The sequence below is a fragment of the Orbicella franksi genome, chromosome 1 (assembly GCF_964199315.1).
Source record: "Orbicella franksi chromosome 1, jaOrbFran1.1, whole genome shotgun sequence".
Lineage (NCBI taxonomy): Eukaryota > Metazoa > Cnidaria > Anthozoa > Scleractinia > Merulinidae > Orbicella > Orbicella franksi.
Window position 1 is genome coordinate 39,109,934 of NC_138145.1, and position 25,603 is coordinate 39,135,536.

At 37.4% G+C, this 25,603-nt stretch overlaps 2 protein-coding genes across 5 annotated transcripts; both read left to right on the top strand.

The window, feature by feature from the left end:
- The first annotated feature begins 1,012 nt into the window (after nt 1–1,012).
- LOC145462389 (epithelial sodium channel subunit alpha-like) lies at nt 1,013–13,840 on the top strand. 4 transcript variants are annotated; one of them, XM_081445921.1, is made up of 14 exons: nt 1,013–1,216; nt 2,637–2,683; nt 6,338–6,650; nt 7,375–7,492; nt 7,726–8,074; nt 8,428–8,561; nt 9,139–9,302; nt 9,596–9,706; nt 10,331–10,445; nt 10,540–10,618; nt 11,130–11,187; nt 11,556–11,617; nt 12,324–12,399; nt 12,645–13,840. In XM_081445921.1, exons 3-14 carry the CDS (start codon nt 6,381–6,383, stop codon nt 12,813–12,815), a joined length of 1,707 nt encoding a protein of 568 aa, XP_081302047.1. In that variant the 5' UTR covers nt 1,013–1,216; nt 2,637–2,683; nt 6,338–6,380; the 3' UTR covers nt 12,816–13,840. The 4 variants fall into 4 exon arrangements, with proteins under 4 accessions (XP_081302047.1, XP_081302041.1, XP_081302031.1 ...); XM_081445915.1 differs by lacking the exon at nt 2,637–2,683; XM_081445905.1 differs by lacking the exon at nt 1,013–1,216 and having other exon boundaries at nt 1,758–2,683.
- Nucleotides 13,841–16,835: 2,995 nt separating this feature from the next.
- On the top strand, nt 16,836–23,540 carry LOC145462603 (epithelial sodium channel subunit alpha-like). Its single transcript, XM_081446175.1, has 12 exons — nt 16,836–17,710; nt 18,513–18,630; nt 18,868–19,141; nt 19,395–19,528; nt 19,888–20,051; nt 20,347–20,457; nt 21,055–21,169; nt 21,258–21,336; nt 21,792–21,849; nt 22,210–22,271; nt 22,876–22,951; nt 23,291–23,540. The coding sequence occupies exons 1-12, from the start codon at nt 17,438–17,440 to the stop codon at nt 23,459–23,461; spliced, it is 1,635 nt and encodes a 544-aa protein (XP_081302301.1). The 5' UTR covers nt 16,836–17,437; the 3' UTR covers nt 23,462–23,540.
- The last annotated feature ends 2,063 nt before the right edge of the window (nt 23,541–25,603 follow it).

Here is a 25,603-nt window from a genome sequence, read left to right on the forward strand (position 1 = left end):
AACTGGCACCTTAGCTTGTTAGAAAGTTTAGAGACCACATTTTTTCACCTTGATCTTTGACTATTAAAGTGGCGCTGAAGTTCTCTATAAATTCTTTTGAGGATTTGGAATATTTGGTAAGTGATGGCATTCATCGACTTAAACATTTTTCGTGATAGAGTAGGAACTTATTTTACCCAGCAAAGACTCAAACTTTCTGTTTGTGTTCCGGGTTTTCAAGTAGTGAATCTTAGATTTACTGAACATTTTCAGTATGTTGCCATGTTATTAAGTGGGTAACGTGCATGTAACTAGAATTTATAAGCCCTGTTTTCAGAGTGAAGTGGCTTTTTCTTTCATTGATAGCCCCTATTATTGTGACTATACTTAAGAAAAGTATTTGGAAAGGAACATCAGTAGCCAATTTGTACCACAAAAAGGTTCTTCTTGCGTCACTTCTTCAAGTACGTTAATTTGAGTGGAACTGGCCAGTCCCGAAAATGGATTCTCGCCGTTTTCTTCTTCATAACAAACTCCACAAGTACACAAAGTTTCACTGCAGTCTGCTTGTATACACGTCGTAGGATTCCAATTAAAATGCAAGAATGTTTAGGGATTCTTATTTTTTTTTAATCTTATTTTTACTTCCTTAAGGAAATACTATATTGATTACTATTATCATTGTATATTTACCAGTCTGGAGCCCAGGACGCATATTTAGACTAAAATAATTACATCTGAATGGTTTGAGCTATTTAGAAGCGCTTGTCAGTCATCCCAAGCCATTTCTGTTCACAAACTAGAAAATATTAAAATATTAAATGTCTCCCACATACACAATTCTCTTGAAGTCAATTTAGAAAATTTGGTGGTAGCAATATCACCATAACAATAGTAATTTTATTTATCCTTCTCAACTAAATTTATGACAAAAGTAATTAGTGATCAATCTTGAGACCGGAATTTAAGGGTTTAACAATACATAATCCGATTTCTACTTCACTCAGTATAGATCATGAATCACGCGATCGATTTTAGACCACATTGATGTGTCAGGCATCCCAGTTAATCAATCTGAAATCTTCTGTAGTGGTGAAGCACCTGAATGAATCTTTAGATACTTACGAAGTACAGGTTAGGAATTCTTAGCCAAAGCTCAGCTAAGCAGGTGTACTAAAACTCTTTGATGGGAGCAACAGACTACAGATCTTCAGAATAGCCGAGACCTTCCTATCGGGTAAGGGTGATGGTAGATAGGAAATTATAAATTGCATCTATTACACATGGTTTGACAGGGTATGTGGTCACTATTTATCCATGAACCACCGCCTTTACCTTTAAGTGTATGATCTTCTTTAATAGAAAGCAGATTATGCATCTTGCAAGAAATGCTGTTTTAGCTTGAATTCCCACGTTATCTCTCAGAATCAGTAGTTTTAAATCAAGATGGGGTTAGCTGACACATTTAAGCAGGTGATGGAGGAACACATAATTTCTGTAGTATTTTCATGTATGACTACCGAGGGGTCCCTTCATGAAAACGGCCTCTAAAAACGCCATATTCGCTTTTCTATTGAATTTACCATAAAATGCAAAGAAGGCATGTCGATCTGGTTAAAATTAAAAGAGAGACTACCGAAAATTGATGATGTATTTATTTATAACTTGTCAACAATTTAAATATGTGGACTTTTTCCCTGTACTTGTCATTGCTTGTACCACACACCATTTTTAAGCTGCTTTTAGTTCCCTCTGCTCTGGTGTTTAAAAAATATTTTGGTTGAACAAGACAAATTGAAAAGCAATTCTTGTACAGTTCCAGAAAGAATCGTAGTGTGATATTATATTGCCCTGTGTGAGTCAGCGTAATATTGAGGTCTTGATGTCTTATCATAGATGTATCATTTTGCTGTACTAATTGCAGTTATACGTTTTCATAAAGAACTACAACTATCCTGACAGATCAAGGAAAGTTTCTACCTTCAATTACAATAACCAAACAATAACCAAAAAAGAAATGAAAATTCTTCTGTTAAAAAACCGTGACCTGAGATAAGTGTCTAAAAAGTTGTTTACTGAATGATATTTTTGTACCTCGATGACATTGTAACAAATTTATCCGGCGACATTGAGCTAATTGACGAATTTAAGAATGAAGTGACACAGTTTTTACCAGGTTTTGTTAACCCCAACAGGATTATTACCTGAGTGTGCTCAGCTTCCCAGACTTTTTGATAATCGGTGGCGAGAATATTAATAATAAAGAACCACTTTCCGTGTAGCCTTTGAGGTCAAATGACTTAACGTGCTATCAATATAATTGAACCTTAATTAAATATGGTGCAACCGTCCTTGAGTGAGTCACGACGTGCAGTTATTACAAGCAGTCTTGCGTGAGAAGTCATTTCGGCTTGGTGTTTTCTAGAGAGGAAAATTCTTTCTGAGGGAAATGCCTGAACTCTTCAATTTTCGCGCCATCGATCAACTACTCGTCAGAGAAGTAGACCGATGAGGCCTAATTTACTTGAATGATTCGTGTATCACTGGAACATGCAAAAGTCGAGGGACAACATTATTCCTAAACCATTATTGTTCATAACTACAAATTCAATCCTCAAGGTTTACAGACGTTACTTTGGCTTTTGGTTTGACTTAAGTAACAAAGACGGCAGCATGAACACCAGAAGGGAATGATTTACAACAGGTAGGATCTTTCGTTTGCCAGACAACACTACCGGAGAAAACTTAGTTTCAATACATTAAACAATCCCTGATTACCAAGGAGACTTAAGACTTATTTCCTTACATTTTACAGGCTATATTTGTCATTATATTTTAATGGTTTTACGGCCTGTCTGAAGTAGAATTGGTCATTTTTACACTGTAAGCTGTCGGTTTTTTTTTCTCCTGCTCAGGCCATTTATTTTGATTGCAAATTAAATGAACATTTTTCAATACTTTAATTACATTTGGTTAAGGTTAACAGAAGAAAGAGTACGTGGTAATGCTTTATAAAACAAAAGATTGTAATTATCGAAGTCTTTAAACTTGCTATGACTAAAATATCACGACCATTGACAAAAAATATAACCATTTCTTTCAATGAATAAATTATTGTTTTTGACCTCTTAGATGCCTTTGATAAAATAGAAAATCAAGAACAATTACGTCTTCTATGTCTTGTTTATTTTGAATAATTTTCAAAGAATGCCAGGAAGTTCCTAAATCCTCTGATAACCCAATGGCAATATTGCTTTCGCGGCTCCAAAATTTTTGGGTATTTATTTCATAAAGTTTAATCAGTGTAATTTACTTCTTGCAGTTTAACGTGAAGTAAATGAAAACACATTAGTGAAAATTAGTAAGCTGCTACCTTGAAAAAGCGATGAATGTTGGATTATGATATGGAAGTATCGTAATCGAAGTATAATATCAGTTATACGTAGATGGATATCGGCGCGTTTTCCTCCGTAATATAAAGTTGGCATTCTTAGTCGTTTAAAGTAAGAAAAAATTGCTGAGATAATTAAGCCTGTTCAAAATGGCAGCAACGAATTGAATTCGCCACAGTTAAGTCAGTTAAACCAGTAGAAATCATTTCATTACAACCACTAAATGTAGTTTAGTCTGAAAGAAAACAAAATCATTTGGCGCATTTGCAAGCGACCGACGTTGCCACTTAAAATCTATTTTAAAAAAAAAGAGCGCCCTAAATAACACAGGGAAGTTAAGTATGGAATGTTTCTTTATATACATAATTTCCTTTTTTTATGATGATGATGTAGTTACTTAGGCATTCTATATGCATGTGCCTGACGGGTGTCCCTCTCCGACGAGCTCTAAAAAGCGTTTGTTTTAGTAAGAGCCTAGCAACGTTGAGGACTCAGCCCTTACTGCAGTTTACAAAATCTTTACCTATTCGTCAGGTTAGGGAAGTGTTAGAAACAACCTTTAAGAAATTCAAAACTTCGGTATAGATGTTTTACTCCTTTGTGGCTTTTTTGAATCTCCAGCTTTAAATTTCGATTATTTTAAATTTCTAGATTGCACTGTAAAATATAATAGGGAAATGTCTCACAAAGTCGCCATTAGTGTTAAGTGTTCAGTTTTTTTGACACCAAAATGCGACAGTAAATTATTTTCCATTGGAAAATTGGAAAGTCTGGAAAATTCAAACCTGATTGCTGTAAGGTGTGTCAAAAATTCAAGCGATAAGCAATATAGGTTTCCGTAAATATACCCCGCGATGCCGAAAGGTTTACTTGAATAGTTTTTCATTTCAAATCTAGGAGAACTTCTGCAGTCCTTGAATTGATTACCAACACTGTATAAAAGATTTGCTGGGTTTTTAAATGGATCATATTTCACTGGAAAATTAATAAAGGGCAGGCAAGATAATTTATTCCCCCAATTATTCGACTATTAAAAATACACCGACGCTTTTTCAGTTGTCATGCATGTTACTGCTTAGTTGTGTGAAACATTTGCTCAACGCCATAAGGGTGGCGAGGAAATGCTCAATGGAGTTCTGTGTATCAAATTGAGCTAGACATGTTGTACTGTAGAAAAAGCTTGTTGAAAGCTGTTTTCTCTGAAACCTCCGCATTACGGCACCATCAGTTATAATGTAGACCGTACTGAGAAATTAAGAAGTTATAATTAAAATTTTGTTAAGTTCGTTTGATGAAAAAGCCGGAATTCTAAATTGGTTCGGAGTCACATCCGATGAGTTTAAGCAGCATATTAAGTTTAAGCGAGAAATAGGACTTGAAGCCTCGTCTGCAGGTGGTATTAAGTTCCTCTTTAGTAATTTAAGGAAAAATACAATTCTATTTCAGATTGCGGCAAAAACGAAAAATATTGCTTCTAATATATTGAGCGCCTCTGGATATATGAAGTAGTTTGTTTTTGAAGGGTGACATACCTTAACGTAAGGCTTGATAAACCGACGTTTTTATTTTTAATTAGTTTTAATCTAGTCACTAGCCGTTCTTGAGTCTTCAAGGCTATATCTTCCATGAATTTTCCAAATTATAACGATTTTTTCCTCTCTGTTTTGTGATGAGCAGAGCTCTAGAAAACGAGAAAACGGCAGACTAAGTTAGGAAAAGAATCACACATGCAATTCCTGATTTTGTTTTTCAAAAAAATTTTCGTTTATTAAAATTTGAAATGTCGAAAATAGAACAGCTGGTATAATTTCTGAATAGAGACAAAAGACACGATTCAGACCACCAAAGCTAACAAACGGTATTCAACTTTGAGCATACCTTAATTATTAACTTCAACTAATTCACATCCGATTGAACAATTTCTAGGATTACCGGATCAGAATATGACTTTATTTTTCAGTTTTCGGGGAACAAAAACAGTAATGTCTCTTAAATACAACCTAAGGAGACAAAAAGGCCGGACTTAAAGTGTCTTGTGCAAGGGAGCAATATATTAACAAGCCTTTCAGGTGACCCCTCATTAGTGACATTGAGATTATTTCTATGAACGTTCTAATTTCGAAAGGAAATTAGAAAACCGTTTCCATGATAATTATGAGCTGTTATCAAAAATTCTTCTTAAATTGAAAAGCTTTTTTGCATTTGAAAGGATGGTGTCACTTTTTTAATCACCGCGTCCATGTCTCTCACAAAATATTTGGTTAACAAAATACAGTGAAATTACTGCATCATCTTAACTATAAAACTAGAAAGCTTTTTTATAATTTTGCATGCCCTTTGCCATTTTCACTTTTCGAAGTCCAGGACATATACCAATATTGCTCCTAACGCAAAGATGAAACCATAGGTTGCGTACTATTTCAGAACTTTTATTAATGAAACATAGTATCCTGGTGCAATTGGAGTAACGAGGATTGTTATTGTTCGTGCACAGAACATATGGAGTAAGTCTTCACATTTCTGGCGCAGTGATTTTGAAATAACAATTAAATGTGTTTCATAGGCTGAATGATGATAATAATAATAATTGCGGGATTTCAGCAGGGCCAAAGAAAAGTGTCAGTAACTGAGCCAAATTTGGATTTGTGGTTAAGGCAGACTAAAACGAGCTATTTAAAAACTCGTAGGCCATGCAATTCAGGTTTCAATTAATCACATCTGGAGGTCAGAAGTTTCAGTACCTTTTGAGTATGAGTTTGACTTCAACTGGCCATAGGCTGTTTCACTGAGCTTAGAAGGTGACTCGTGGGAACTAGACCAAATGTCTGTACTGAAGTGAGACAAACTTCCCGCATAGTGCAATAATTAGTTTTGTGGCAAAATCAAAAGAAACGATTTTACCAGTTACGCTTAACGCTCAGTTCTTTCCAGCATTATACCAACTAAGCAATATTTTTTTCTCCTAGATACAGCTGTGCCATTTAGATGACTTGGTAATCTTATCTCGAAATGGAAATGCAAGACGTTTGCCAGGATGGAGCAGAGGTGCATGGAAGAGAATCAAGTGACACGCTTTGGTCACTCGTAAAAGACTTCTGCGACTACACATCTGCTCATGGCCTGGGAAGGATAATGGCCGCCACACACTGGACTCGGACTGTGTTTTGGACGATGCTGTTATTAGGGGCAACGACGATCATGACGGTACAAGTCCACACTTTGTTCCAAAAATACCAAAGACGGCCGCTCACTACCTTGGTGACAGTAGAAACATCCACGGTACGGTTTGAACTTTCGGTGATCTTCTCACAGCTTTAAACATAGCAAACTTCTTCCATTTAGTATTTCGTAGTCTGTATTTGAACCCAGCGGCTCGGTTCCTTTGTATGAAGCGACTAGGAGTTTTTCTACTCTTGCTCTTGCTGGTTCATCAAAGGGTTGCCTCCGCGTTAAATTTGCTGGTACTCATTTATATACCTGGGTTGAGAGAGGCACTATGAAGACAAAATGTCTTGCTCAACCGTACAGCACAATGACCCGAGTCACGGTACTTTATTAGAACCATGATCGCTCGATCTTGAGGCCACCGCACTAACCATTTGGCCCCCGCACCACCCACGAGGAATTCTAGCCACGATGCCTAATGCCTAGATTTAAGCCATACGTAAGGTAATCTAACTAGTTTCTAGTGAAAAACAACCTGCAAACTGCTATGGGTTGAATGTCAACAAGCTGAAGGTGCATATACGAAATGCTTATAAACGACTGAATGGCATGGTGCAGTTTTAGTCTGGTAAATATATTACAGTATATGTTTTTTCTGTCAGTGTCAAAGGCATAGTCGTGGAAAAACGTTAACAATTATAGAAAAAAAAGAATCCTCAGATAAGTACCTAACACTCTCTAGTTCGACTCAGCTTTCAGGAGAACTCAGGTAACTCGACTGTGCTTGTCACTGAAAACTGAATTATCCACTCATAAACTGTCATTATTCCTTTCACAGAGTCTTCCATTTCCAGCTGTAACTTTCTGCAACTTCAATGCAATCAAAAACGATTCTCTTCAAGCAGCAAAGGATACGGACATGGAACTTTTCAACCAACTGTTTGCAATTGAACTTGGTAAGTGCAGCCAAGTGGTATTTGTTTACGTCTCCATTTTTGCTCGACCAGGCTCATATTCTGATCCCTGGGAAAACGTCACGTTCGGAACCTACATGTAGGTCTACTAATTAATTAACCAGTTTTGGCCATGCTGTTGACAACAAATGCGATTGGCCTTAATGTAACGATCCATTATGTTGTTATATAACTTCCTCAGTGAGTATTGGTTATCTTTTCGTTTGCCTCAAAAGGAGCAAGGAATGCCTCCTTAAGGGCTCACAGTAGAAAACGAAGAGCCAATGATGGCCCTAAACAAGTACAAAGCACCCAACCAACTCCTGGCAGATCTGACGAAGATGATGATGATGATGATGATGATGATGATGACGATTCAGACGATTACCCTGACGACGATGATGATTTCTGGGATGACGAGGAGAGTAGAGAGTTTCAGGATCCTGCTAAGAAAGAGCCGCGTTTCCTGAAAAGCGAGCAAATGGCCGTTCTTATGGCCACGAAACAGGAACGTCTTTTAAGTACGATGGGTCATCTTTTTGAGGACATGGTGTTGTCGTGTACTTACAGAGGTGTTCCGTGTCGGTAAGTTCTCATTAAATATAAAGGTTTTTAGTTTAAAACCCGACCTCAGCTAAGTGCTGTCAGTTGAGCTAGTTTTTCTTTTCCTTTATCTAGCGAGACTAGAAATCTGGTTTGTGATCACAATAATCTTATTTTTTGGGGGGCAAGCAACAAAAAGTCCAAAAAAATGTCTACATCAGAGTGTACTTCTCTTTAAACATAAACCTATAGAAAATCCCTAATTACCGTTAAAGGAACTGGCCTGAATTGTCACATTATCTGCTGCAAGTAAAGTATAGTCAAAGTGCTTCCTTCCTTGGCAAGAAATAAATACTTGTCTTGAATATTTGCCTTTGTTTTTTCGTGTATTTCAGAAACTTCACATCATTTTTTTGGAAGAGTTTTTGGCATTACAAATACGGTAACTGTTACACGTTTAATAGTGGCAAAACAAGCTCTGGATCAAATGCACGCGTATTAAAATCCAACAAGCCAGGACCATCACATGGTGCGTCTGAGTATTTTCTTTAATATTCATGTAATGGACTTGAACTTATAAGATATACCTCTTTTTTTTCTAATATACATGGACTCTGACTTGTGGAAATAACAAAAGATTTTCGAACTGTAATCCGCCAATGTTGCTTCAATTACATGACATTTACATTTTATAGTAAACTTTTCACGCACGCATTAAGTCTGCATACGAGCCAAGTGGCCCACCAGGCCGGAGCTTATCCCGGATTCTGTACGTAGCATGAAGCGACTACAAGTATTTCTACTCCCCCCTGGATGGGATGCTACCATTAAGCTCGCCGGTACCCGTTAATGCACCTGGGTAGAGAGAGGCACTGTGAGAGTAAATTGTCTTGCCCAAGAGCACAACCCAATGTCCCCGGCCAGGGCTCGAACCCGGACCGCTCGATCCGGAGAAGAGCGCACTAATCATGAGGCTATCGCGCCTCCCTTTCACGAACGCATGGTAACATACAATTCTCGTGTTTTTATTTCTATTTACGGTATTCAAATTTTACTGAAATTCACTCAATCCATGCTTTATTTTTCACTTTTCCTTCGCACTGCAGGGCTTAACTTAGAGCTCAACATTGAGCAAGAAGATTACATCGGTGTTTTGGCTCCAGAAGCAGGAATCAGAATGGATATCAGTACTCAGGGCGAGATGCCATTTCCACTGGAGAGAGGAGTGAGTCTGGCTCCGGGATATGCCACAATGATTGGACTGAGAAAGGTGATTAAAACTGTTGAGCAGTCTACTAAGAAGGCGCAGTCCAAATACAACAGAAACCTTGGACCAGGGCTAACTGGTGGAATTAATGTTGCTAAATGCTCTAGACAGAATATTGTAACTATGTGCTCTTACGATTGACTCAATTATAAAACTGGCAATAGAAAAAGCCGTGTCTGACCCAAGAAATCAAAATAAAAGCTTTACAGTCAGGATATTTTTTCCCCTAAAGCCAAGCGAGTTGTCTTCAATGGTCTTTTATGTTTAAATAGTTGTATGTTCTTGCTTGTTTGAAGGAAATGATAAACAGGGAAGATCCCTTCGAGAGCAAGCGTTGTTTACAGACCGTCTCCAGTGATAAATCGAACTTGTACACAAAACACTTTGGAGCAGTCTACTCCGCAACGGTAAGTTGATTTTATTGCTTGTGAGATCTTTCAAAGCGAGTCTTACGAGAAGCGTAATCTCAACTTTGTGGGTCCTGAATCAACCTTCCCGGGGTCAAAAATTGAGTCTCATCCCAGCTGCACACTGCGATGACCTGTGATGCAATAGAAAAGTGAATACACCCGTCATAGGCGCGGTCTACATTAAATTTATTTCATTCCACGATGTATTGAAAGAATAGGAAAATGTTTTTGATCATTAGTACAACACTAGCAGCTACAGAAGCTTACCGCATATCATAATGACCAAAAACTAGTGATGGAATAAATAATGGAGAGCGTGTGAAGATACTTGCCGTCATCTCAGTGGCTAATAGAAGGTGCAATCCTTTGTGTCTTAGTATATACAATTGACTTAATTTCTACCTTGCACTAAAGAAAAATGCAACCTTATCCTTTGTACCTTTGCTCATTTTTAAAATTTTTGTATTTAAAAATACAAAAATGTCAAGAGTGGACATTCACGAAATATGTATCGATATTCTCTCCTCCTCTTTTTCTGTCTATTTTACACTATTGGTAACGGTAGCCATTCCATGTTAATCTGCAATGCTAGCTTTAATTTACATCTAATTTCGTCATCAGGCTTGCAAAGATTCCTGCTTGGCGTACAATCAACTTAAAGAGTGCGGATGTATGGAATACAGATTCCCTGGAAGTTCATCGTACGGGATCTGCAGCGTGACAGACAAATTGACAAGTAACTGAAATTTACATTTCTCAAAGCTTATTAGCGTTATTTCTTTTAAATTCAGTCTAATATCTTAATTTCTCTCTGTTCCTTGTTTCGACAGGCAAATGTCTCAGCAAAGTCCAGAAGAAATTCAGAGAAAACAAATTGAATTGCACTGACTCTTGTCCACCACCATGCAGGTAGACGAAATGGTTTTTTTGAAAGAGCTGGGGGAGCATTCCTTACTCAATAACTTACTCAGTCATTTGCCTATTGCCGAGTGGAAATTGCCGTCGTCGTTGAACTGAAACTACTTAAACCACGCCTTCTTTGCGTTAGTAGCTGAAGCACGTATTGCAAAAGGTGTCATTTAGTTCGTAAATACCGGTACTTTCGCTTTTTCCAAAAAGCATAAGTCAATTAACGGGCTTAATGTACGTGAGGCCGACCGCTTATTTTGCGGGCACCTACTTACTAAATTTTGAGGCGCTATAAATTTTGAATTACGTATTAATAACAATTTGCATTATGTTAAAAAGTTATAGCACCCATGCTCGTAGCAAAAAACGTTTGCATAATTTTATCGTTATAGAATCATTAAATGGATTTTGGTAGCATAAAAGGGGATATTTTGATGACAATGCAAAAGGGAAACAGAATATGAAAATGCCCTGCTAACATTGAAAATTCTCTCTCTTGCTTTATAACCAGGGAGGAGGGTTTTAAGATGAGTACTTCGTTTGCTATCTGGCCATCTGAGAGATTTGAGGTACGTTTAATGGCTGAAACGACTTTCCTACTCCGAACATTCCTTCAGCGAAATTTCTCCCTGCTGAATTTATTAATTGTAAAATGTTATAGGATAAGTTCTTGGAATGAGGAATGAAAATCATTTTTGTATGTGGTGTGAGTGGGGATGCGCCTAGCGACTCGCTGTGTACGCATATGATTCCAATACCAGATGCATGTCTATAACTATGCATTGTTCCACGTGATCTAAATACAAGATGTCTACAAAAAATTTAAATCTGCTCCACTGGTGCTAATTATTGTCTTGCTCTCTCTTCTCATTATTATGATTTTTTTTCAAGCTTATTAACCAAGTAAGTCTTTGGTTCTTTTTTTCTCCTTCTTTAGCCAATCTATACAGAGGAGTTAAGGAACAAAAAGAAGCTGGTTACCAAAGATGGATCGCACAGGTAAACTTTGTCGATAATCATATTTAACTTTTGGGCGAGGATTACCCTTCGTTGAACATCTTTACTACATTCCACATTCTTTTTTAGATGTAATAGACCCTTGTTGTTGATATGACGATAAAGGTGGCTGGCACCGTAGTTGACTGGTCGTGATCCAAAAAAGGCGTCGTTTCACTGAAAATTCAGAATTCGAGTTTATGAGACCACTGATTTACTCTATATGGCAAACAGTCCAAAACTTTCATTTAAAGACTCGATTTTCTTTATAAGGGTTTTCCCCCTTGTCAAGATCATGTTCAAGTTTTTAATTGTTATCATGTTTACCCAGGAAACTGTCATTTGAAAACAAATACGACGAGTCTCTGTTTACGAAAATCCTGACGTTAACATTCCGAGTAATTACTGTTTGGCTTTCCTGACAAAACTTAACTACAAGGACTAACTGGCTTTATGTTTCAGTTGGGATAAAGAAGATGAGTTACTGAATGACCTGAATTAACGGATCTGGCGATTAATTTGACGAAAACGCGCTAATTCAAACACAATTGTAATTTGATACTCCCTTAAAAGGTTCAACAAATTTCAGAGTGATAAATGCCCAAGAGGTTCTAGTGAAATTAACAGTCAATGCTTTTACCCCTCGATTTGTACATTTCTGATGTTATTAACAAAATAATGAAATTAATTATTTTACCCAATCACTCAGAAAAAATGTTTGCAAGTTACAAGTCTTCTATGAGGAGCTTAACTTGGAGGTGATAACAGAACGGCGGTCGTATGAGGTGGGCCTACTTCGTTTGATTTTGACACAAAACTGCACAAACAATTGCAAGTAGGGGATTGTTCCCATCCCTATGTGAATACTTCAGTTTCAATGGTTTAGGTATACATAAAAGCATTGGATCAATTCACATATACTGTATAAGCTCTACACTTCAAATTTTCGTTGATATAAGATAGTATATTGCTTGATACAAGGCAGATCAAACCTGTCTCTGATTAGGTGACTATATTTTGCCATCAACAGATTGAGGACTTCGTGTCCGACATTGGCGGTCAGTTGGGTCTGTGGATTGGATTCTCTGTACTGACTGTGGCTGAGTTCCTGGAGCTATTCATGTTGCTATTCCACGCAGCGCTTAAAATCTGCAGAGCCAAGAAAACACCCGAGCCAAATAACAACCCATATCGGATCTAAAGGATAGAGAAAATCCTGTACTTTCGTCTAATCTGTTCATCTTCATTTGTTACTTTTGAAAGCGTAGTTTATACATAGCCAAAGAGGCGCTAATTTATTATTTATTTTCGGTTTGAAGAAATTGAAAAAGACAGATTATCTAAACAATTGACATGGAAAATAAAATAACTCAACGACATCAAGCTTCATCAAGTTGTTTAAAACATGCAATGGACAAATCATGCATTGAACTACAAGCTGATCAGCTGTTATTGTTGGTAGACCGTCCAAGTGACGGATCGTCTTGGTCCTTTGGAAAGAAATACAATAGCAAAGATGATGGTAATCAGCTATAGCAAAATATTTGCCGAGTTTGCAACTGGAGAGAGGTACAAAATGGACAAATGTTGCTCTGTACACAAGATTAAGTCAACGAAAAAAAATTACAAAAAGCTATTTATTGCAAGTTGTAAACCCGTATTACTATATGTTGTACGCTTTGCTGGCTCCTCTTCCGGTTTTCTTTTTTTCTGAGTTCCTGCTGCTAAAGCCAAAATTTCTGCTGGCACTCCAATTCAGTTTGACAGGGGCGGGGTCTCCCATATACATGATAATTTGATATGGTAACTACATGGTACCAATTAAAGTAGCTTAAACGAAAAGAAAGGCCTGTTATTTGTTTTTTTGTTTAACGTTCAGCCCAGTGAGAACTTCTACGGCTTAGAGCTTGAAATAATTCAAATATGGGAACAAACTAGGGGGATTTTTAGGGGGATGATTAGGTGGCGGGTTTACTTAGAAGGGGCCCTTGTGTTCTTTTGTATGCCCACGTGCCTCATGGCGAATCTATAAAATAAAAATAAAATAAATAAAATAAACTGTTGACAGAACTGAGAAAAGGTGATTGGAAATATTTTTAATAAAATAATTCATAAGCATATATTTTAACAAAATGTTTATCTATTAAATTTTTTCTTCTTGTAAGTCATGGATCAGGAAGTGAACTGTGATCGGTAGATGCAATTACAAAGAAAGAATATAAAAAAGCAAACAGCTAATTTTAGTTTCTTTTGCTATAAATTCAAAAGCAGAAAACAAAATATCACCACAATCAACAAAAAAAATATACTTATTTCTTTCAATGAATAAATTATTGTTGCAGACCTTTTTGATATCTCTGATTAAATAGAAAATCGAAAATAGTAATTTATTTCTTCTTCTATTTCATGCTTATTTTGAATAATTTTCAATTCAAAGAATGTCGGGAAGTTCCTAAATCCTCTGATAAGCCAATGGCAATATTGCTTTAGCGGCCCCAAATACTTTAGGGAATTATTTCGTAAAGTTGTAGTCACTGCCATTTACTTCTTGTAGTTTAACTTGAAGTAAATGAAAACACATTAGTGAAAATTAGTAAGCTGCTACCTTGAAGAAAAGATGAATGTTGGATTATGATATGGAGGTATACTACTCGAAGTATAATATCAGCTATACGTAGATGGATATCGGCGCGTTTTCCGCCGTAATATAAAGTTGGCATTCTTAGTCGTTTATGGTAAAAACAACAAGTGGTTTTGACATAGGGCTGTTCAAAATGGCAGCAACCGATTGAACTCGCCACAATTAACCCAGTTAACCCAGTAGAAATGCTTTCATTCTGACAACCACCAAATGCAGTTTAGTTAGAAAGAAAGAATAATAATCTGGCTCATTTGCAAGCGACCTACGCAGCCACTTAAAAATCTATTTATAACAAAGAGCGCCTTAAATAACACAAGAAAGTTAGTTATGGAATGGTCATTTACAATATCTTTTTTTATAATATGGTGACATAGCTTCTTAGACAGTCTTTTGTGCACGTGCCTGGCGCGTGTTCCTCCCCGACGAGCACAAAAAAGCGTTTATTTAATAACAGGCTGGCAACGAACTATGCGTTGTTACGGACCAGCGTGCGTCCTTCATGATGACTAAATTTTTGTCGGTTTAAATTTGAATTTTTCGTTTGTTCAGGAGTCAGCCACCCCCTCTCCCCCCCCCCCCCCCCTTCCTCACTGCAGTATACCAAATTCTTATCTATTTGTCAGGTTAGGGAAGTGTTTAAGGAATTTAAAACTTCGTAGGATTTGTTACTCCTTTGTGGCCTTTCAGAACTTCCCACTTCGAATATGTTGGTTTCTTTCTAGTTTGGACTGTGAAATATAATAGGAAAATTTCTGACAAAGTCGCCATTAGTGTTAAGTGTTCAGCAAATAATTTTCCAATGGAAAATTGGAACTTCTGGAAAATTCAAATTTGAATGCGGTAAGGCGTGTCAAAAAATCAAGCGATAAGCAATATAGGTTTCCGTAAATATGACCCGCGATGCCCAAATTTTACTCACACAGTTTGTTTTACTCCACATCTAGGAGATCTTTTGCAGTCCTTGAATTGATCACCAAAACTGTATAAAAGATTTGCTGATTTTTTTTTTAAATGGATCATTTTTCACTGGGAATTTAGTAGAGGACGGGCAAGTTAATTTATTCATCCACTTATTTCAAAACAGAGAAATTGTTGGGACGCAATTCTCTCAAGCCATTGCACAGTTGTGACTTCCCCGACTGAAGTCTAGCTCTGGTTCAATTATCAATAACTAGCAACCTATTTTTTTGGCATTATTAAAGAAAACGAAAGAAAACAACGACGCTTTTTTAGTTGTCAAGCATGTTAAAATTCGTTAAGAGGTTCTGTTGTGTGAAACATTTGCTCGACGCCATAAGGATGGCGCGAGGGATCGCATCAAGGGAGGTCTGTACATCAAATTAAGCTGGGTATGTCGTACTGTAGAAAAAGATTTTTAAAAGCTGTTTTCAGTTATAATGTAGACTGTAGAAATTTAGAAGTTTGTTTGATGAAAAGGAATTTTAATGTGGCTATAGACTGACATCCGCTGAGTTTAAGAGGCAGTTTAAGCAAAAACGTAAGAGTTTGAGTTTCCCATGCAGGTGATTTTCAAGTTCCTCTTAAGTAAATTAAAGAAACATAAAATGTTATTTTAGATTGCGACAAAAACAAAAAATATTGCTTTATTTATATTGATCCCTAGGAGATTTGAAGTAGCTTGTTTTTGAAGGGTGACATACCTTAAGTTAACGTAAGGCTTGATAAGCCGACGTTTTTAGTTTTAATTAGTTTTAATCTAGTCGCTAGCTGTTCTTGAGTCTTCAAGGCTGTATCTTTCATGAATTTTCCAAATTATAATGATTATTTTCTCCACGTTTTGAGATGAGCAAAACTCTGGAAAACGAGAAAATGGGAGACTGAGTTAAGATGCAATTCATGTTTATTTTTTGACATTTTTTCAGTTTGTTAAAATTTAATATACGAAAATAAAACAACTGCTATAATTTCTAAAGAAAGACAAAAGACATGATTCAGACCACCAAAGCTAACAAACGCTATTCAACTTTGAGCATACCTAAATTATTAAGTTCAACTAATTCACATCCGATTGAACAATTTCTAACATTACCGGATCAGGATGTGGCTTTTCTCTTTTAGTTTTCAGGGAATAAAAACAGAGATGTCTCTTAAATGTAACCGCCTAAAGCGTCAAAAACACCCGACTAAAAGTTTGAAATGCAGTGAAAAATATATTACCACGCCTTTCAGGTGACCCCTCATTAGTAACATTAAAATTATTTCTATTCACTTTCTAATTTCGAAAGGAAATTAGAAAACTGTTTTCCATGATAGTCGTCAACTGTTATCAAGAATTCTGCTTAAATTGGAATTCTATTTTGCATTTGAATAGATGGTGCCACTTTTTTCACTTTTTAATTACGGCATAAATGTCTCTCACGAAATATTTGGCCTAACATAATAATGCATGATAAGTTCGGGCACTTTCCGAGCATGAAATTACTGCATAATCTTAATTATAAAACAATGAAGCTTTTTTTATATAATTTTGTATGTTCTTTGCCATTTTCACCCTTCGAAGTCCAGGGGATAAACCACTATTTCTCCTAACGCAAAGATGAAACCATAGGGTACGTACTATTTCAGGACGTTTATTACTGAAAAATAATATCCTTATGCAATTGGAGTAACAAAGAATGCCTCTGTTCGTGTAGAGCCATGCTGAGGTGGTCTTCATATTTCTTGCGCAGCAATTTTGAAATAGCATTTCGATGTGTTTCATAGATTGAATGATGATAAATAATAATTGCGGGATTTCAGCAGGGCCAAAGAAAAGTGTCAGTAACTGAGACAAATCCAGTTTTGTGATCAAGACAGATTGGAGACAAGCTAATCCAAAAAGGTTGGGTCAATGGTTTCAATTGATCGCATCTAGAGGTCGAACTTTGTTTTAATTTCCAAGTTTCAGTACCTTTTGAGCATAAGTTGGACTTGAACTGGCCATAGGCTCTTTCACAGAGCTTAAAAGGTGACTCGTGGGGACTAGACCAAATGGCTGCGTTAAGATTTGACAAACTTTCCGCATAGTGCAAGAATTGGTTTTGTTCACTTGTAGCAAAATCGAAAGAAATGATTGTAACAGTTAGGCTTAACACATTTCTTTCCAAAATTATACTTACTGAACAATATTATCTCCTGGATACAGCTGCGCCATTTAAATGACTTGGTAATCTTATCTCGAAATGGAGATACAAGACGCTGTTAGCCAGGATGCAACAGAGGTACATGGAAGAGAATCAAGCAACACGCTTTGGTCACTGGTGAAGAACTTCTGCGACTACACATCTGCTCATGGCCTGGGAAGGATAATGGCCGCCACACACTGGACTCGGACTGTATTTTGGACGATGCTGTTATTAGGGGCAACAACGATCATGACGGTCCAAGTCCACACTTTGTTCCAAAAATACCAAAGACGGCCGCTCACTACCTTGGTGACAGTAGAAACATCCAAGGTATGGTTCGAATTTTCGCTTCTTCTCACGGCTTTAAACAAAGAAAACGCCTTTATTTAGTATGCCTCTTAGTCGGGAATTCGACCCCAGTGACTCATCAGGCTACTGTCTATTTTCGGTTTCCTTTCATGAAGCGACAAGGAGTATTTCTTCCCAGTCTTCTTCTTACCAGTCCATCGAAGGGTTTTCTTAGTGTTAAAATTGCTGGTACTCAGTGAAACACCTGGATAATGAGAGGCACAATGAAAATAAGGCGTCTTGCTCAAGAACACAATACAATGACCCCAGCCAGGGTTTGAATGCAGCCGGCTTGATCTAGAGGCCAGGGCACTCATAATTTGGCCCCCGCGCCACCCACGAAGACTTCTTGCCAAGATGAAACTGATGGTCTGTGGTGTGAAAATGAATTTCCTTATCCAGATTTAGGTCGCACGACTTCCATCCCCTGGTACCAAAATTATTTCATATTTCTTTTTCTCCTACACAAAGCAACTGAATCCAATTTAAGGCCATTTAACTCGGTTTTGATGAAAACCATATCCTGCATACCACCAGTAGTTGAATGTCGACAAGGGGCATCCTTTGTAATGATAGTAAACGATTGAGCGGAGAACTTTTAGCCTAATAAATCTATAAGATGGTTTTCTGTCAGTGTCAAAGGTATGCTCGGAAAAACCGATATGAGTTCTCCAGATAGGAGTCGACCCTGACACCTTCTGGTTCAACTCGGGAAACTGGACCTACGCTTGTGTCACTGACCGAAAAATCATGCTCTCAAAAACAGTTCTTATTTCTCTCACAGAGTCCTCCATTTCCAGCTGTAACTTTCTGCAACTTCAATGCAATCAAATACAGCTTTCTTAAAGCAGCAAAAGATACAGACAGGGGATTTGTTTACGAAGTCATTGAAGTTGAACTTGGTAAGTGCAGCCAACTGGTATTTGTTCATGTCTCCATGATTGTTCGACCAGGCTCATATTCTAATCCTGGGAAAACCTCACGTTTTGGACCTTACGGGTCTACTTATTAACCAACTTTCATTGCTCATTCAGTAAACAACCATCGCGACTTGCCTTAATGTAATGATCCAGTATGTTGTTATATAAATTGCTCAGCGGTGTTGCGGGTGTTGATTATTTTTCTTTTTACCTCAAAAGAAGCAAGGAATGCGTCCTTAACGGCTCAAAGTAGAAAACGAAGAGCCAATGATGGCGATGATGAAAATTCAGCCGATTACCCTGACGACTATGATGACCGGGATGACGAAGAGAGTAGAGAGTTTCACGATCCAGCTAAGAAAGAGCCGCGTTTCCTAAAGAGCGAGCAAATGGCCGTTCTTATGGCCGAGAAAAATGAAAGTTTCCTAAGTACGATGGGTCATCGTTTTGAGGACATGGTGTTATCGTGTACTTACAGAGGTGTTCCGTGTCGGTAAGTTCTCATTTTAACATAAAAGAATGTTTCAATCATGATCTATAACGCAAAGTTAACGTTTTTGTCCCCAAAAAACGACTTTAACTAGGTGTTGTCGGTTGAGCTAGGTAGTGTTTTTCCCTTCTAGTAATATTAGAAATCTGACTCAGATTTCTAATATCACTAGAAGGGAAAAACATTATGATTTTTTATAATCTTAGTGTGGTTTACTGTTTGTTTGTTCACTGTTTGTTTTTTTCTTTTATTTCAGAAACCTCACGTCCTTTTTCTGGGAGAGGTTTTGGCATTACAAATACGGTAACTGTTACACGTTTAACAGTGGCAAAACAAGCTCTGGATCAAATGCACGCATACTAAAATCCAATAAGCCAGGACCATCACATGGTGCGTCTGAGTCTTTCCTTTCATATAATAATGACGTTAGGGACTCTAGCTCCTCTTGAAACAGTGAAAGACAAGTTGAATTTATTTAGATCGGTCTATTTTTTTCTAATTTGCACCCTTGCTTGTGGAAATGATTAAAATGTCTGATTGTGATTCGCCAATATTTCTTCAGTTAATTACATGCGTGACGTGACTCTATTCTTTGTATCTAATCAACTGTGCACAAGCATGGTAATACACACGACCTATGTTTGAATTTTTAATTACTGGTATTCAAATTTCACTGAGATTTACCCTATCCACGCAAACATTATTTTCCTTGTGGGGTTATAGTTTTTTTTCACTATTTTTCACTGCAGGGCTTAACTTAGAGCTCAACATTGAGCAAGAAGATTACATCGGTGTTTTGGCTCCAGAAGCAGGAATCAGAATGGATATCAGTACTCAGGGCGAGATGCCATTTCCACTGGAGAGAGGAGTGAGTCTGGCTCCGGGATATGCCACAATGATTGGACTGAGAAAGGTGAAGAAAACTGTAAAGCATTCTACTATGATGGTGCAGTTCATCCAAAGACAATAGAAACCTTGCATTAGGGCTAACTGGCGGAATGTCGCTAATCGCTCTAGATAGAATATCCAAACAATGTGCTATTATAATTTACCTATTTATAAAAAAGGAAATGAAGAAAGCAGTGTTTGACCCAAGAAACCAAATCAAAAAATCTGTAGTCAGAATATGTTTTTTCTAAGTCGAAGCCAGGAGCCATGAATAGCCTATCATGTTAAAATATCTGCATTTGTTTTGTTTTTGTTTAAAGGAAATGATACAGAGAGAGGATCCCTTCGAGAGCAAGCGTTGTTTAAAGACCGTCTCCAGTGATAAATCAAACTTGTACACAAAACACTTTGGAGCAGTCTACTCCGCAACTGTAAGTTGGTTTTGTAGCTCGTGTGATCTTTCAAATCGAGTCTTACAGGAAGCCTACTCTCAACTTTGCGAGTCCTGAATCTATCTTCCCGGAGCCCAAAATTGAGTCTCACTCCCAGTTGCACAATGTGATGACCTGCGATGTAATAGAGAATCGAAGATATCCGTCATAGTCGTGGTCCAAATATATGCTGTTCCACGATGGATTGAATGAATATGAAAATGTTGCATATCATAAGTACAATATGATCACGGCCAAAAGTTACTGACGGAATAAATAATGGGGAGCGTGTGAAAATACTTGCAGTAATCTCAGTGGCTAGTAGAAGGTGCAATCCTTTGTGTCTTAGTAAAAGCTATTACCTCTCAAGTATATGCCATTGACTTAATTTCTACCTTGCACTAAAGAAAAATGCAGCCATATCTTCTTTTGTATCTTTCTTATTTCGATACAAGAACGGGGATTCACTAACCATGTATGCGTATTGATATTCTCCCCTCCCTGTTTTTTGTCTATTTCACACTATTGATAATAGTAGCTATTACATGCGCACGGAATGGAAGCTCCACTTTTAATTCTATCACATTGTTTTTTCAGGCATGCAAAGATTCCTGCTTGGCGTACAATCAACTTAAAGAGTGCAAATGCATGGAATACAGATTCCCCGGAAGTTCCACATACGGCATCTGCAGTGTGACAGACAAACTGACAAGTAACTAAACTTGAAACTTGAAACTCAATGTTATCGCTTTCAAATTCATTTTAATTTCTTAATTTCTTGCTGTTCATTGTTCTGGCAGGCAAATGTCTCAGCAAAGTGCAGAAGAAGTTCAGAGAAAACAAATTGAATTGTACTGACTCGTGTCCGCCACCATGCAGGTAGACGAAAGGACACTTTGAAAACCTAGGTTATTCGTTCATTAGCCTATTGCTGGAAGTAAATTTTCGTCTAACTGAAACCAATTAAACCGCGCAGTTTTTGCTTTAGCAGTAGGAGCAGATAATGCAAAAGGTGTCATTTAGTTTGTAAATACTGGTACCTTCGCTTTCTCCGAAAAAGCATATTTCAGTTAACGTCGGACTTATTGGAGGTGGGGCCAACCGCTTATTTTACGGGCACCTACTTGCTGGAAGGCGCTATAGAATATGAATTACATATTAATAATAATTTTGCGTTTGTTAAGAAGTTATAGTACCGATATGCTCGTAGTAACAAACCTTTGTTTAATTTTGTCGTTTTAGAATCATCGGACGGATTTTGATAGCATAAAAGGTGGCTAGAATACGAAAATGCTCTGTTAACATAGCAATTCTCTCTCATCCTTTATAACCAGGGAGGAGGGGTTTAAGATGAGTACTTCTTTCGCCATTTGGCCATCAGAGAGATTTGAGGTAAGCGTTATGGTTAAAAGGGCTTTGCTTCCTAGATTCCTTGAGCCAAATTTCTCCCTGCTGGATTTATTGACTGTAAAATGTAAAATATAATTTCTTGAAACGAGGAATCAGAATCATTCTTGCACGTGGTATGAACGGGGACCCGCTAAGGAACTCTCTGTGTATGTGTACAATTCTCTATTATATCAGATGTATGTCTTTTATTATGCTTCAAGTGATCTAAAACAAAATGCCCACATAAATTTGCTTCACTGGTGTTACTTATTGTTAATAATTGTTATGTCTTTTTCATTATTATTATTATTATTAAGTTTATTGGCTAAGTAATTCTTTAGTTCTTTTTTTCTCCTTCTTTAGCCAATCTATACAGAGGAGTTAAAGAACAAAAATAAACTAATTACCAAAGATGGATCTCACAGGTAAATCGATTCGATAATCAAATATAGCTTTTGGGCTAAGAGTACCCTTCTCTAAACATCCTTACTACATTCCAGACTATTCTAAAACGTAAAAGAACTTAGGATAAAAGGTGGCCACCATAGTCGGGTAGACGTCATCCAAGCATGCAAGGGGTTGTTTCACTCCTCCTCCTTAGTCCTTTTCATCCCGGGTAGGACATGAGAGGTCAACGATCAACGATCCTGTCCTTCGCAGCATGGTGTGCCTCGCCCGACGTCAAGCTCATCTCTTTTAGCTCGTCGTGGTTTCACATCTGTGCACCCATTGTTGAAAATTCAGAATGCATGTCCATAGGTTACTGATTAACATAAGAAACAGAAAGAGTGAAGGAATCTGGTAGTTGTAGTCAAATGACGCCATCATGCACATTGCCTATTCACCCTGTACATACAAAGTAAATTTAAGGTTTCCTTACAATGTTAAACAAAGTCCCGATTCATAAATACGTAGGAAGTTATTGGAGTATTACTAGTCAATGGTCTTTACCCCTTACTGATACATTTTAGATATTTTTAACAAAATGATGAAACACATCACGTCTATTTAATTTACTTAATTACACAGAAAAAATGTTTGCAAGTTGCAAGTGTTCTATGAGGAGCTTGACTTGGAGGTGATAACTGAACAGCGGTCTTACGAGGTAGGCCTACTTCGTTAATTTAATTTAAGCACCAAACTCCACAAGCAAGTAAGGGATAGTTCAGTTGTCGGTTCGAAACATTCCCATCCCTACGTGAATACATCAGAATGAAAGTTGCGATGGTTTATCTATACGTAAAATGGGAAACTTTAATTTTGATATTTGATGTCGGTTGCTTGAATGTGAGATTGTCTACAAGGAAGGCTGCTAAAAGCAATGGATATTTTATCAGCGAAATTCAACTTCCGTTATACTTTTGATAAAGAACAGCATAGTATTTGATGCAAGACTGAGATGAAGCCTGTCTCTGATTAAGTGATTACACTTTGCCATCAACAGATTGAGGATTTCGTGTCCGACATTGGCGGTCAGTTGGGTCTGTGGATTGGATTCTCTGTACTGACCGTGGCGGAGTTCTTGGAGCTATTCATGTTGCTATTCCACGCAGTGCTTAAAATCTGCAGAGCTAAGAAAACAGCCGAGCCAAAAAACAACCCATATCGGATCTAGAGGATAGAGGAAAATCCTTCACTTTTATCTGCTCTGATCATCATCATTTGTTACTTTTCGATGCATTATTTATACATAGCCAAAGAGGCACTAATTTGTTATTTTCAGTTTGAAGAAACTGAAAAAGAAAGATTATCTAAGCGGTTCACTTGGAAAATAATAAACTCAACGACATCAAGCTACATCAAGTTTTTTAAAACATGCAATGGACAAATCGTGCATTGAATTACAAGTTGATCAGCTGTTGTTGTTGCTAGACTTTCAAGTGACGAATCCTCTTGGTCCTTTGGAAAGAAATACAATAGCAAAGGTAATGCTTATCAGCTTTATCCATACACGAGCTTAAGTCAACGAACAGTTATTTATTGCAGGTTCTTAACCCATAATATATAGATTTAGCCTAGCCTAAAAGCGGAACTCATGGGCCGGGTTATTCAAAGCCCGATTAAGATACCCCAGGTTAAGCGAGAATTTTGATTTGAGTTTTGTAACTTTGCAGTGAGGTTTTCTGTATGTTGTTTGGCCTTCTGTTTTGAGTTTGAATAATCTCAAAAATACACAAAACAAAAGCAGTGAAAAATATTTGTATACAAGAAATATTTATACTCCTGTTAACTTTTAATCCTGGCTTAGCATTAACCGGCTCTGGAACGACCCGGCCCCATTTACAACTAGTTAACCTGACATGAGTCTGCGATCCAATAGAAAACCAGCACTTGATCAGCGGTCAACTTTTAAAAATACGTGACATCAATGAGTTCTGAACTTGATCCGGCGATATGGTCACGTGATACTGGTCAGCAAATACCTTGTTTTGACGGGTGTCAATAGACCATGGATGTCCAATATCAAAGAAGGGGCTATAAATCAAGGCTGCATGTTTCTGTCAACCTTTTAGCTGGAGTATGGCCGCCATCTTGCGAGACTCCGTCGTCGCCGTGAGTACGCGCCCATGAGCAATACTGCTAGCCATGATAACCATGAGAAAATCAATTCATGGGTTTCTTTTTCTTTCCCATATGGCTATGGGGCTCCGCTATTAATATTTGTTGTATCTTTGTTAGTTCCCTTCATGCTTTGTTGGCTCTACTTCCAGTTATATTCGCCTAATTCCTCCCGGGCCTTCTGCTAAAGCCAAAATTTCTGCTGGCACTCCAATTCAGTTTGGATAACTAGTACCAAATGATGCAGCTTAAAAGGAAAAAAAGAAGGCCGATTATTTGTTTATATGGATAACGTTTAGCCCAATGAGGACTTCTGAAACTCACAGCTTAAAATAATTTAACTGGGAATAAAAGGTTGACAGGACTGAGCTAACAAGATTGGGAATATTTTCCATTTCCTAATTTACAAACATATATTAAAAATGTTTTTTTTTTTTTTTTTAATCATTTCGTCTTTAAGCCATGGATCAGGAACTGTGATCAGTAGATGTAATTGCAAAGAGAGGATGTAATAAAAAGCAAACAGCTAGTTTTAGTCTCTTTACCTATAAATAAAAAAGCAGGAAACATAATGTAGCGTTGCAGACTTCTACTCGATGTCAGTTCCTCTGAGAACACGTGCACATGCGCTGGCATCGTGAAACAAATTTATACAAACAATCTTGGCAACTAAGGTTGTGTCTATTTATTTACACGGGAAGCATGTACATACATACATTTTTACATATATACATACATTTTATTTGTTATCAAATTAAAATTACAATTGTAACATGCCCGCGGATAGGAAAGGCCAAACGCAAGGTGTTGTTAAAACGTTCTAAGGCCTGAAAATTTAAATTAATTATTCTACTGAGGAAATACAGCTACAGTTCAAGTCGTCTGATGGACGGGAGTAATGTTGATAGAAAATTTGACGACAAGCGAGTCCCTTTCTGTGTTCACGTTTTGATTTACTGATAAGTTTGTAAGCTGACCGGAAGAACGAGACGTAAATGAGCCGTTCGAATTTATAAGAGACTTTTCGTGAGAGAATTGAAAAGGTACTATGCGTTTTACTTTAAAGCAATTGCACTGAGTCTTAATTAATCTCTTACGTCATTGATTTCTTAGTTGACGAATTAACAAAAACTTACTCAGAGACCCCCCTTTTTTATCAAACTTTCAACTCTCCAAAATATTTGACAATTTGCGCGCG

Bases quoted from the DNA above. Each gene is read 5' to 3' on its own strand.
- LOC145462389 (XM_081445921.1), top strand. From the start codon at position 6,381: ATGGAAATGCAAGACGTTTGCCAGGATGGAGCAGAGGTGCATGGAAGA. The intron at 10,619-11,129 runs GTAGACGAAATG...CTTTATAACCAG, and splicing joins TCTTGTCCACCACCATGCAG to GGAGGAGGGTTTTAAGATGA. The intron at 12,400-12,644 runs GTGGGCCTACTT...TGCCATCAACAG, and splicing joins CAGAACGGCGGTCGTATGAG to ATTGAGGACTTCGTGTCCGA.
- LOC145462603 (XM_081446175.1), top strand. From the start codon at position 17,438: ATGGAGATACAAGACGCTGTTAGCCAGGATGCAACAGAGGTACATGGA. The intron at 19,142-19,394 runs GTAAGTTCTCAT...CTTTTATTTCAG, and splicing joins TACAGAGGTGTTCCGTGTCG to AAACCTCACGTCCTTTTTCT. The intron at 20,052-20,346 runs GTGAAGAAAACT...TTTTGTTTAAAG, and splicing joins CAATGATTGGACTGAGAAAG to GAAATGATACAGAGAGAGGA.